This window comes from Myxocyprinus asiaticus, chromosome 3 (assembly GCF_019703515.2).
Source record: "Myxocyprinus asiaticus isolate MX2 ecotype Aquarium Trade chromosome 3, UBuf_Myxa_2, whole genome shotgun sequence".
In the NCBI taxonomy this organism is placed as follows: Eukaryota; Metazoa; Chordata; class Actinopteri; order Cypriniformes; family Catostomidae; genus Myxocyprinus; species Myxocyprinus asiaticus.
The window spans coordinates 63,018,986-63,032,558 of NC_059346.1; the positions used below are offsets into that span (position 1 = coordinate 63,018,986).

Below are 13,573 nucleotides of genomic sequence, written 5' to 3' on the forward strand. Positions count from 1 at the left end.
TGGGAGTTAGGTAGTGTGTCATTTTCTAAGTGTCCCACGTGTAAAATGACTTATGTAAATTGCACAAATGAAGTGAACATTACCTTTGCTCCGGCGATGGCCCCTGTGCTCTGTGTAGAACTTCAGTTGAGTGTCATCAGCCATTTCTGATCCAGAATCTCCCTGACGACCAAACACACCTCCAACTTCATACAGAGACAGAGAGAGAGAGAGAGAGAGAGAGAGAGAGAGATTTATTGCAAAAGAAAAGCTTTATTTCATGTGTCCCTGATGGTTCATACATAAAATCAGATTTTTACATTTTCAAAAGATGATGTGAGTGGTGCTTGCCTGTGCAAAAACTCACTACCCACAATACTAAATGCTATAGCTAGTGTTGTGGGGGGTTTCTTGGGTGTTTCTATGCTATTTTTAGCATGTTGATTTAGCTTATATGGTTGCTAGGGTGTTCTTGGTGACTGCAAAGGCAAAAGAGCTCAGCCCAAAGTCTCTAAAGAATGATCACACTGTGTATTCAGCCAGTAGGTTAAAAGTTCTGTTGCTCTTTTTGCTTACTGAAACTCCAATCATCATCAAGTATTTTCGAACATATGTGCATGTGTGAGCTCCAATTTCCAGGAGAAATGTCCACAGAGTGGTGTCAAAATGGAGTTGTATTTTTAGATGTAAATGATGTAATGCATATTTTATGAACACTACACCCTAACCCAAACCCAACCCTAAACCTAACCCTCAGTGGGGTAAAAATAAAATTTTAAAGTAAAAATGCAAACTCCGAATCGCTCTTGCCATTGCTGAAATTACTTTCTTGTTCCAACGGAACCAGAACCTGTCTCGGAAGTTGCACAAGTAGTTCCTAACTAGGAACTACAGAGATTCTTTAATAACAAATGTTATGAATATATATACAGTATATATATATATATATATATATATATATATTATATACACACACACACTCACACAGTACTGTGCAAAAGTTTGAGGCACTTGTGAAAAATGTTGCATAGTGAGGATTTCTCACTATGTTGTTCAATAAATTATATATATATATATATATATATATATATATACACACACACACAATACCAGTTAAATGTTTTGAAACACTTGACTGAAATGTTTCTCATGATCTTAAAAATCTTTTGATCTGAAGGCGTATGCTTAAATGTTTGAAATTAGTTTTGTAGACAAAAATATAATTGTGCCACCATATTCATTTTTCTTCATTATAAAACTAAAATGTAATTTAAAGAAGAAAAAAAAAAAAAAGTTTTTTAAATTGATGTCGTGGACCAAATAATAAAGAAAAGCAGCCAATAAGTGCCCAACATAGATGAGAACTACTTCCATACTGTTTAAAAAGCATCCCAGGGTGATACCTCAAGAAGTTGGTTGAGAAAATGTCAAGAGTACTTGTCTGCAAATTCTAGGCAAAGGGTGACTACTTTGAAGATGCTAAAATATAACACAGTTTTGATTTATTTTGGATTTTGTTTTGTTTGGATTTTGTTTGGAGACAAAGGTTTAGTCACAACATAATTCCCATAGTTCCATTTATGTTATTCCATAGTTTTGATGACTTTAATATTATTCTAAAATCTGAAAAATATTATAATAAAGAATGAGTAAGTGTCTCAAAACTTTTGACCGGTAGTGTATATATATATTAGTACATTCAGAAAGTATTCAGAACCCTCAATTTTTTTTTTTTTTTTCATATTTTGTTATGTCTGCATGTGATGGTACCTACGGAGAACCATCACATGCAATGCTTTTAATTATTAAAATGCTTTTAATTATTTTTTTCACATTAATCTACACTCCATACCCCATGTTGGGCCTCATGTATTCAGATAGAAGATAAAGGCACATCTAACACAGTCGTAAAAACCTAACTCAAGCCCCCACATTCCAAGTCGTAAATTATACTGATAAAAATCGTGCCAAAATCAAACAAAGGGAGTCCAAAACAGACTACAAATCCCATGAAGCCTTGCTCACTAAAGGATCGAACTCTCAACTCCTATTGGATGAGGCACACAACAGAATGCACCTCAAACATGACATCATCAGGAGTAGAAATACCTCTGAAATGCTTCCGGGGCTTCCAGCAACTTTGTTTGCAGTGTGTAGACGCAGCTCATCGCTGCTCTCAGGTGCAACCTCGTGGCACAAGGAAGTAACGTCCGATCTGAAACTGTGGCCATACAATCTCCATCTCGCTGGACGAGTTGAGATTACTCTGTGTTCAACCGAACACTCTAACGGATCCAAAGGAGACCGCCGAGCAATCCGCAACTTCATCTGTTTGCCTGCAGAAGTGAAGAGATTAAAGATTTCTCTTCCATCTTCAATCAAGTCGACATTTCTGAAGTTCTCCGCCAGCCCGCCGAGAATCAACAGCCATGCCCACCAACAGAGCATTATTCAGTGTGTTATTCTTGTGTTTCAAGGCTTTTTTTGCTTGAACAGTTTACGGACAGCCATGTCCGCTCATTATTAATACTCAGGGAATTAATTATCACGAATTTGTTTTGCTGTATTGTGGTCCAACCAAATTGGACTGTTGTGCATTTTTGCCATCGCGGGTGAAACCGGTAAACTGAGTTAACCATTAAAGAGTCAAAGAACGCGGGACTTTTACGAGCCGTCCACCGCGTCTCTGAGTGATAAACTAACAGCTGCTTTCTCTCCCACGATCGTGAAATCAGCTTTAGGGCCATCACTTAATTCTCTCTCTCTCTCTCTTGTACTAACCACACACACACACACACACACACACACACACACACACACACACACACACACACCTTATGTGTTATAGGATTATTTTTATTTCCATATCTAATCATATCACTGTTTAGTTTGTAGTTAAGTCAGAAGTTTATTGACTGCATTGAAATTAATTATTAATTGATATTACTGCATAAATAAACTTTGTTTATATTAAAAAGAGAAGTGTTTTGGTTTGTTTTGCATACACCTGTGTCATGCTGATGGGATGTCAGTGCTCGGATTCAAGCCTACATTCATTGTTTTTTTCCCTGAAAATCGATATTCTTCGGATGTCGATTTTCCTAAGAAAACAATCTAATATTGAGACTGTTATACTATCTGGTTATTAGTCCCTGATTCCAGTGTGGTGCCCCGTCAATGTAAATCCTTATTAATATTCTACTGATTTTTGATAATTGATCATTATCTTTGATGATTGAATTTGAATGACCAATAAGCAGTGTTAATTTTAATTAATGATTCATTGATGTTAACAATTAACGATTATCTTTGATAATTGTTGATTTAAAGGATTAAAGGATTCTCATCAATGTTCTATTGATTTTAATAATTAATAATTATCTTTGATAATTATTAATTATTGCTAATAACCAAACCTGCTCCTAAACGTAGCACACTACATTTACTGGAGCCCCATATGAGGTTTTAATGAGTTAGATTCAATTAATTAATTTAAATATTAATTAATAACTAAAGAAATAATTATTAATTATTTCTGATAGTAACACTGATCTAAACAACCAATAAAGCCCTACACCCATAATGACAACGCAAAAAACAGATTTCTTTATAACTTTACAAATTTATTAAAAAGAAATAAACTGAAATATCACATTGACATAAGTAATTAGACCCTTAACTCAGTACTTTTTTGTTGAAGCACCTTTGGCAACGATTACAGCCTCAAGTATTTTTGGGTATGTTGCAACAAGCTTTGCACACATGGATTTGGGGATTTTCTGCCATTCTTCTCTGCAGATCCTCTAAAGCTCCGTCAGGTTGAATGGGGACCGTCAGTAGACAGCCATTTTCATGTCTGTCCAGAGATGTTCGATTGGGTTCAAATCCAGGCTCTGGCTGGGCCACTCAAGGACATTCACAGAGTTGTCCCTAAGCCACTCTTGTGTTGTCTTGGGTTGTGACAATCTGGTTCTTGGTCACCTCTCTTAACAAGGCCCTTCTCCCATGATTGCTCAGTTTGTCCGGGCAGCCAGCTCTAGGAAGAGTCCTGGTTGTTCCAAACTTCTTCCATTTAACAATAATGGGGGCCATTGTGCTCTTGGGAACCTTCAATGCAGCCATTTTTTTTTTTTTTTTTTTTTGTAGCCTTCCCCAGATCTGTGCCCTGACACAATTCTGTCTCTGAGTTCTGCAGGCAGTTCCTTTGACTTCATGGCTAGGATTTTGCTATGATATGCATTTTCAGCTGTGAGACCTTATATAGACAGATGTGTGCCTTTCCAAATCATTTCCAATCAATTGAATTTGCCACAGGTGGACTCCAATCAAAGTGTAGAAACATCTCAAAGATGATCCAGAGAAATAGGATGCACCTGAGCTAAATTTCAAGTGTCAAAGCAAAGGGTCTGAATACTTAAGTCAATGTGATATTACAGTTTTTTCTTTTTAATACATGTAATGCAAAGTTACAAACGATCTGGTTTTTGCTTTGTAACTATTGGGTATGGAGTGTAGATTGATGTGAAAAAAAAATATTTTTAAGCATTTTAGCATAAGGCTGCAACATAAAATGTGGAAAAAATGAAGTGGTCTGAAGACTTTCTGAATGCACCTGCCTAATATCATTTATGTCCTGCTTGTGCTGCCAAAGCAGCACTGACCCATCGAGGCATGGACTCCACAAGACCTCTGAAGGTGTCCTGTGGTGTCCTGTGGTATCTGGCACCAAGACGTTAGCAGCAGATCCTTTAAGTTCTGTAAGTTGCAAGGTGGGGCCTCCATGGATCGGACTTGTTGGTCCAGTATATCTCATTGATGCTCAATCAGATTGAGATTTGGGGAATTTGGAGGCCAAGTCAACACCTTGAACTCTTTGTCATGTTCCAAAAACCATCCCTGAACAATTTTTGCAGTGTGGCAGGGCGCATTATCCTGCTGAAAGGGGTCACTGCCATCAGTGAATACCGTTGCCATGAATGGATGTACGTGGTCTGCAGCAATATTTAGGTTGGTGGTATGTGTCAAAGTAACATCCATATAAATGCCAGGACCCAAGGTTTCCCAGCAGAACATTGCCCATGGTGCATCTTGCTGCCATCTCTTCCCCAGGTAAATGATGCACATGCACCCAGCTGTCCACATGATCTAAAAGAAAATGTGATTCGTCAGACCAGGTCACCTTCTTCCATTCCTCCATGGTCCAGTTCTGATGCTCACCTGCCCATTGTAGGCGCTTTCGGCGGTGGACAGGGGTCAGCATGGGCACTCTAACCAGTCTGCGGATACGCAGCCCCATTCACAGCAAGCTGCAATGCACTGTGTGTTCTGACACCTTTCTATCATGGCCAGCATCTTACAGTAGCTCTTCTGTGGGATCAGAACAGAAGGGCTAGCCTTCGCTCCCCTCGCACATCAATGAACCCTGTTGCCGGCTCACCGGTTGTCCTTCCTTGGACCACTTTTGGTAGGTACTAACCACTGAACACCCCACAAGACCTGCCGTTTTGGAGATGCTCTTACCCAGTCATCTAGCCATCACAATTTGGCCCTTGTCAGAGTTGCTCAGATCCTTGCGCTTATCTTATTTGTATATACTTTTACAGAGTTTATTCAATGTCACCTTGGTTATCATTATTTAATGGCTTAAATATATTTTGGTTAGGGCACGGTTAGTGGACCACAATTTATTATTCATCTGTGCTTAAAGAATTCTGTGACATATATAACACAGTGTGATTTGTTAGACATAGTATATGTTCAGACTGTGAATGTGAGCTGTCCTGTCTTACCTGTGTACTTGACCCTGAATCTCATTGTTCCATAGAGACACCATCTGGACAATTAGAATGCTGGGCATTAACTTTCAAGCACCCAGCAAAACATGTACCGTGTAACAATTCTAATTCTACAAGAGGAGATTTGACATTTGTTCAAGTGAATGTGATTCACATTTAGGGAGACTGAGGACTTGTGCTTAGTGACATTTGTGTAGAACTGTGTGCTTTGAAGGAAACTGATATGTCTGGAGCACTTTCCCTGGAGAGACATACTATCAGGAAAAGGCTATCCGTTAGTCAACTATGGTTGTAAGTTTCATCATTACTGACATAATTCAACGATTTGGAGTTTCCCAAAACCATAGTTCCAACAAATATTCTCAAACAGCATTGCAAAGTTCTGTGGTTACAGCTCTCCACCTGTGGTTAGAATAATAGTTTCTTGTTAGTTTGCTGTGTGGACATCATTTCACTTCGCCAGGGCTTCTATATGTTTATTCCATATATCTCTAGCATTATATCAAGGTTACGACCACATTTACATGCACTTAAGAAAACGAGGGATGCGAGGGGATGCCATCATGCAAGTAAAATATAAAATTTTCTACGTTTAACTGTCCACATGATTTTAAAGAAAATGTGACTCATTGCACCAGATCTCAATCTGATTAAGCATCTATGGGATATGCTGGACCAACAAGTCCGATCCATGGCAGCTCCACCTCGCAACTTAAAGGACTTGAAGGATCTGCTGCTAACTTTCTTGGTGCAAGAGACCACAGGACACCATCAGGGGTCTTGTAGAGTCCATGCCTCGGCAGGTCGACGCAGAGGACCAACAGCATATCAGGCAGGTGGTCATAATGTTTTGGCTCATCTGTGTATGTCATGATCTGTTTGAGTTCTGAAGAATAAACTGCTGTCTACCGGTGTCTCAAGGACAAAAAACACAATTACATGCTAATAAAGACAGACCTGCAGCGGTAAAACCAATTACCAGAAAAATTCAACCTGATTTCACAGAGCGGGCCAGTCAGTTTAGCTGTGCATTAACAAATCTACTTGAAAAGCAAGATAAAAGCGACTGAATTCACTGTCTAAGACACCAAAGAAAAGAAAGTCAAGGAAATAGAAATGAAGATGAAAAGAGTAGAATGGATCAATAAGAAAGGTACATTCATGAGAGGTTAGTGTAAATGAATAGTGAGTGAACAACTGCTTCTGTTGCCTTTCAAATCTCAGCAAATACATTGTGTTTAGGAAAACAAAATTAGCATGTGTGATGAAGCTGAGGGAAAAATCGCTTCAGAATTTTCCCCATAACAGGTTTTCACTGGAGGTATGCAGGATTATTGAGCACATGGAATTAAAAGAGCTGTTTTGCTTGATTGCATTGCATGCTGGAAGCGCACACTTCACAGAGCTTTATGGAGTTGTAGGGCACTTGAGAGGCCTTCTTCTAACCGTAGTATAGAGCAATCACACAACATGTCAAATGGATAATGAACAGCAGAGGAGAAAAAAATCATTGAGGCATTACTGCAGAAGTTCACAAAACCAGCTACATCACTTCTTGAAGTGACAGAACACTGAACACTGTTGGATGCTTGATTCTGATTGTTTGACGGACATTCTAAGGTGTGCAATATTTTTAATAAATGCACAGCTAGTTCCAGGTCTTGATTGCATGACGGTTTCATATCACTTCGCCAAATTATTTCAGTTATTTCAAAGAGCCATACAGGCTACAACACTATAATTACCAAATTAAACATAGACATTGGCTAAGAAAATTGCATAAGAATGACAAAAAAATGTCTATAATATCCTACATTTATTTTAGAGGTTTCATGAAATGGAGAATACAATTTTCCTTGGTATTTAGACATATTTACTATAAACATACTGTTAGTTTCAGAACTCAAAACTTCCTCCCCAGTCTAAAAATGACATTTATAGTTACCACCCTGCTGAATCATCTCTTTTGAAATCTGTGTGTTCATGACTTCATGAGACATTGCTCATTTGCACGTACACAGCTCACAACATGCGTCATCGTCGTGGGTATACTGTTTAGAAGAGAACAGCTCAAGTTATGTGAGGAGAGATGTTTCTTTTGTTGAAAGATGCATCAGTGCCAACTACAACTCTGCAGTAATGCCAGTAGGTAAACCATTTATTTCTAATCTTTCATTTATCAGTGTGTTTGTAATAGATAGTAAGCCATCGTTTGTCGCTAAGTAGAGATCTGCAACATGACCCGGGCCAGACGGGACGAAGGAACCAGTCAGCTTTCGGGCCAGGTTCGGGTCAGTTTTTCCAAGTAGGACTTTGGTTCGTGTTTTTAATTAATGAAAAAATAAACAACCGAACTTGTGTGTAAACACATGCTGGATGAATGTCTTTAACTGTTGCACCACATCTCACAGTTTCTTCAGCATCTCGTGCAGGACCAGCACATTTTTAGACACTGTGCCAATTTTTAAAGAACTTAAATTTTCAAAAACACATGTCAAGACACCTGTGCTATGTTTCATTTGTTGGTGCTGCGTCTAGACTGTTTTTTGTCACGGTCCTGTCACTCTGTCAGTCTGGGTTTTTGTCTGACAGGACTGTGACATCATTGTCCCATGTCTATCTTATGTTTCGTTGTCTGTCTTTGTGTGAGCACACAGTTTCGGTTGTATTCCCTGCCGTGCGCCCTTCGGTCTGTCTTGTTTCATGTCGGGAGCATGGTGTCTGGATCCTGACTTCATGTCTGGTTTGGTTTCAGTCTGTGTCAGGATCCAGACACTCATACTCCATGTCTGTCTGTTATTGACGTGGGTGCATTATGCTTATGTCATCTTGGCAACATGCACTCGCATCAATAGTTTGTTTGTCTCTCACAAACATGGGTGCGCCTCGCGTCGTGCTCACATTGCGTTGCGTGCCCGGGTCGCGAGCTGTCTTCATGTTGTGCTGAGGTTCGGTCACTTCAGTCTAAGGTGTCGGGTGTGGCCGAACTCTTCTATAGGTGTCCTTTCTTGTTTTTGTCGCATGGTGTGTGCATCGCGTGGCGTTTGCCACGCTCAGGTTTAGTTTAGTGTGAGAATGCACGGCATTGCTTTGTTTGGTGTTCTACCGTTTGATTTCTCTCCCTATTTTAGCCTCCTCGTGTGTGCTGTCCAGTGCCAGTTCGTCTTGTGTGTATTCCAGTCATCCCTGTTCGCTGGTCTTGTTAATTGGTCTTGTTTCATGTCTCGTGTCGGTCCTGTTTATCATCCCATCCCGGTCCGTTCAGTCCTTTATCCTGTGCCCTGTTTTCCCTACCCCAGCCTGGATACCCTTTTTCCTCTTCGGGTAATTTATATTTATTGTTTTTCCCCCTTGTGGGAGTTTGGGTTTTTTCCCTGTATTTTTTTTTGTATTCAATAAATTCCTTGTTTTGAACTCTGCTATTGGGTCCTGCCTCTGCATTTGTTACATAACAAACTGGCTAGAATGGAACCAGCAGAGTTTTTTTTTTTTTCTCAAACTGGTTCTCCTGCCCACCAGAGCACAGAGCACGTTATATTTTAAGACTCTCTGTGCTTCATAAACAATAAGCCAGTGTTTTTCCCTTTTACTCTGGGGTGCTGAGAAGTTGCTGTGCCTTGTTAAAACTGTGTATGTATTCTGTTATAAATGTTTCCTACAATGCTTACATATTATATAGCCTAATGCAACAAATTTTAATGCTTGTAGAAGGGTTTGTGCTTAAAATTTGACGCTAATGGTTGGGTCACGCAGTCTCGGGTACAGGGCAGGTTAGGCTTCAGCTAGTCCAGATCAAATTTACAAACATTAAAAAAGGTTTTATAATATATATATATATATATATATATATATATATATATATATATATATATACACACACACACACACACACACACACAGTATATAATGGGTTTACTTATTTTTTTCTTTTTATATTTCTTTTTATTTGTTATACTTTGAACAGTTTATTTAGCTAAATACAATTTGCTTTAAATATGTGTTCGTTTGACTTGATTATTTTACAGTGGTGATTTATATGAGTGCAGGAAATTATAGACATGAATTTTAAAAGTCAGTTTCATTCACACAAAAAAAAAAAAAAAAAAAAAAAAAAATCCTGAAAGCATGTCTTAAATGCAATAAAGCCTAATTTCTCCCTGCATACATTTGATTTTGGTCTCTTCAAAATGAAAGAGATTGACAAGACTGTAATTGTTTAATGGTTAAATTCAGAGAAAGAAAAGAAAGAAAAGAGACAGACGGAGGTCTACAGAAACTGAAGAAAACCGCTCTTTTGATTGGAGTTAAATGTCAAGGAGGCATTATCTTGTCTTCTTTACATCTGGGATCCCTGGAGGAATGGCTGTATTGGCAAACGGCTGCATATCCCCTCCTGCTGTCAAAGCTCAAGTAACATCTTCACACTGCCTGTGGTGGTTCCAGCCTCTAGCTTGCTAAAATGCTCCTTCTGGAATGCTATTAAGTATTACTGAGCTGGCTAGGTTCAATGCAATAAAATAAAGTTATTAACAATGCTCTTTGCCATTTAGAAAAGCAAAAAGAGAGCAGGCGGTGGACAGACAGACAGAAAGACAGATTAAATAAATTTTCCACGTGAATGATTAAGAGATTAAGTTGACTGATCCATGGAATAAAAACATTCAAAACACACAGGAGAACATATGGAGCCCACAGGAGCCACTTCAACCAAAGACGACAGAGGGCCAATTTTAAAGAACCCTTCTCACATTGCAAAGCACAGCACATTTAGTTTCTTTGACAAAAATGGTATTAAGCATAGATCAGTTATTAGGTTCTATTAGACTGGTAGGAAAGATGTCTTTGAATCAAATCTCCACATTTCTATTTGGGTCTCTTTATTTATTTATTTATTTATTTTATTTTTTTTTCATGCCGACTCATAATTCTTGTGGTGTTTTCATGCATTACTATAGACTACTGAAGTATCAATATTGCTATTGTTCATATTTAGCATTAGCCTTGTCCAACTAGTGGACCAAAAAAAGTGCAAAAAAAAAAAAAAAAGGAATTATTTTATGAAAGATTTTATTAAATCCTTCTAAAATAATAATAATAATAATAATAATAATAATAATAATAATAATAATAAAAGATGTGAAAAATAGCCTACTTCTGTAACCAAGACAGCTGAAAAAGTGGCAGGCACTGTTTTGCTTTAGAAGCAACCACCTAGCAACTACTAAGAACACCTTAGCAACCACATAGCAACAACCTAACAACCACCCACAACACCCTAGCAAAATGACAATGACTTTTGCAGAGCCAAGCACCACTCACATTTTTATTTTATTTTTTCTTAGAAAATATAAAAATCCTGTTATTATTAAAACATTTTCTGAAGCAGAAAGATTCTGGTGCACAGATGAACAATTTGCATTTTATTTGCAAACTGTGATCTTGAGATTCAAACTCCTTTGCTAAGATCGAAAACAGCATCCTTTAGAAGTTCAGATCTGAGATAATATGTGATATTATGAGAGTGATATTAGTATAGATATTGTGTGTTCAGAAAAAAAAAAAAAAAAAAACTGTGTTAGAACGAAGGGTCCCATGATACAGGTGTGAAAGTGAAGTCAAGGTCAGTTTAACAGGTCTCTGTGTCCTATTTGTGCATTTGCTAGAGGACGGAACAACATATAGCGACAAGATAGAATCAAAAGACACAACCCTGATCCCAACATCCATAATGTGCATTGAGGTTTTGCTTTGAAATATATCTGAAAGAGAGTAAACACTCATACATGCAGGCACCCACCAATGCAATTTGAGTTGTTTAGTATTTTGGTATCTTGGCAAATCTGAGCACATTTTGAGACAATGTTGAGGTTACTTCCGAAGCTCTAGAAGAGGCACATGTGAGATTACTGGGATTTTCTTCTCAGGACAGGAGAATCATCAGAGAGGCAGAAGACTTCAGCAAAATGATCTCAATTAAATTTGTTCAACATTTAATCTCACTGTTGTCTGAGAGAAACGACTGAGTTATTAAAGAGATCTCACATGGTTTTCACTTGCAGTTCACAAAAATACAACCGATGAAATTCAAACCTTTTTGCAAGTTTGCAGGTGTGCTCTTCAGAACGAAGGTGCTTAAAGCACTTACTAAATCACTTGCTGTCAGTGTGAATTAAACACGGACTATTTATGGACTCAACAGTGAACTTGCAATCACCTTCTTGAAGAGATTTGAGTTGGATTATTTTGTAATTATGGAACTTTATGTCATGCTGTGAGACTATGTGTTGCCCACATTCAAAAAGCAGTGAAAAGTAACATTGATCCTGTTTACATGAACTCCAATACGCTGATTACTCCCAAAATTCAGCTTATTTAAAAAATCTGACAAGGCAAGAAATCCACATTTGCATGACATTTGAAATAATCACGTTATTCTCTGGTTATGACGTCAAACCGTGAAGAGACATGCGGTCAACACGTTGGATGAGCCGGTAAGTGTAATGGGTAAAAATCTACCCATGTCAACCGGTTTATTCATAAGCTGTTTATGGCCTTTACGCTGATAAAGGAACACGGTTTATTGCGTTTACATGACCGCATGCGTTGTTGGCTTATTAAGCATAATCGGTGTAAGAACGTGCAAGTAAACGCGCTCACTGAATGTATTAACCTTCTCTTGCTGATTTATATATATATATATATATATATATATATATATATATATATATATATATATATTATTATTATTATTATTATTATTATTATTATTATTTACTGGGTTAAAGAGGGTTACATTGTCTGAGCTGTGGTGCAGTGGTTGTATAATCATAATTATTGCATTACTGCATCATTACTAACTAAACAATAATAACGACATCTTCTGAACATTTAGTAACCTGTCATATAATGATCCCAATTTTCATCATTCGTCGATTTGCGATGGATAAAATTAAAATGTTTCTTTTCTTGTTGAAAATCCTGTTTAAAGATATGTCACACTACCAAAGTAATACAGATTATGTGTCATGTCTTTTAAAAGCAGGTGCATACAAATCCAGCATCTATTTACTTGGTTGTTAAGGGCTCTTAATCAAGTGCTCTAAACAGCATGATTAAAGTCACCACATGTTTTTCAAATCAATTAACTAGAAACAGAATGAAAACAGAATGAAAACGGGTTTCATTCATGAAATTTGGTAAATACTTTGTTTTTCTCCTTGACATCAAATACCTCATACAAGTGAAAAATACACCAGAGCATTATCATTCAGTGACTGAACAGAGCCTAAGAGAAAAGAGAAAGAGAAAGTCTAATCATTTCACTTCTACCAAATTTCTTCTAAACTTAGCCACGCCCCTACATACCCTATCTCCAAAACCCCATCCTCCAAAGACATGTCAGCCAACACGTTTTTAGCAAAATAAATCTTCTGATTGGCTAAACAATGGCATTATAGTCTTGTGCTGTCACAAAGACAAGTGTGATATCACAAGACACCTATTTTAGTGATATCTGTCAGGCATTTTCTGCATGCTATTCCATAAATAAAAATGAAAAATCTCTTACAGCACCATTTAGCAGAGTAGAGAGATTTGGACTCCTCACTGATTCAGATGAGAGGCAGATAAAACACAAGGCTAGTTTTTAATCTTACTTTAAATGCATTCAATCTTCTCAGATGTTAGAGTCATTCAGCCATTGACGGATAATCTGGGGGTCTTACTGTAATGGAAATGTTAAATGCAGAAAGGTTTGTGTGAGGGTTAGGTTTAGAGGTGGGATAAGGTTATAGAAAATA

General features: G+C 37.7%; 1 protein-coding gene across 2 annotated transcripts in view; it reads right to left on the reverse strand.

Moving 5' to 3' along the window:
* LOC127425941 (astrotactin-2-like) overlaps positions 1 to 13,573 on the reverse strand; it is an 829,264-nt gene that overhangs the window by 450,106 nt on the left and 365,585 nt on the right. For both annotated transcript variants that reach the window (XM_051672308.1, XM_051672299.1), the window contains one exon: positions 84 to 185. In XM_051672308.1, the coding sequence (XP_051528268.1) occupies positions 84 to 185 (102 nt within the window). The remainder of the gene's footprint in view (positions 1 to 83; positions 186 to 13,573) is intronic.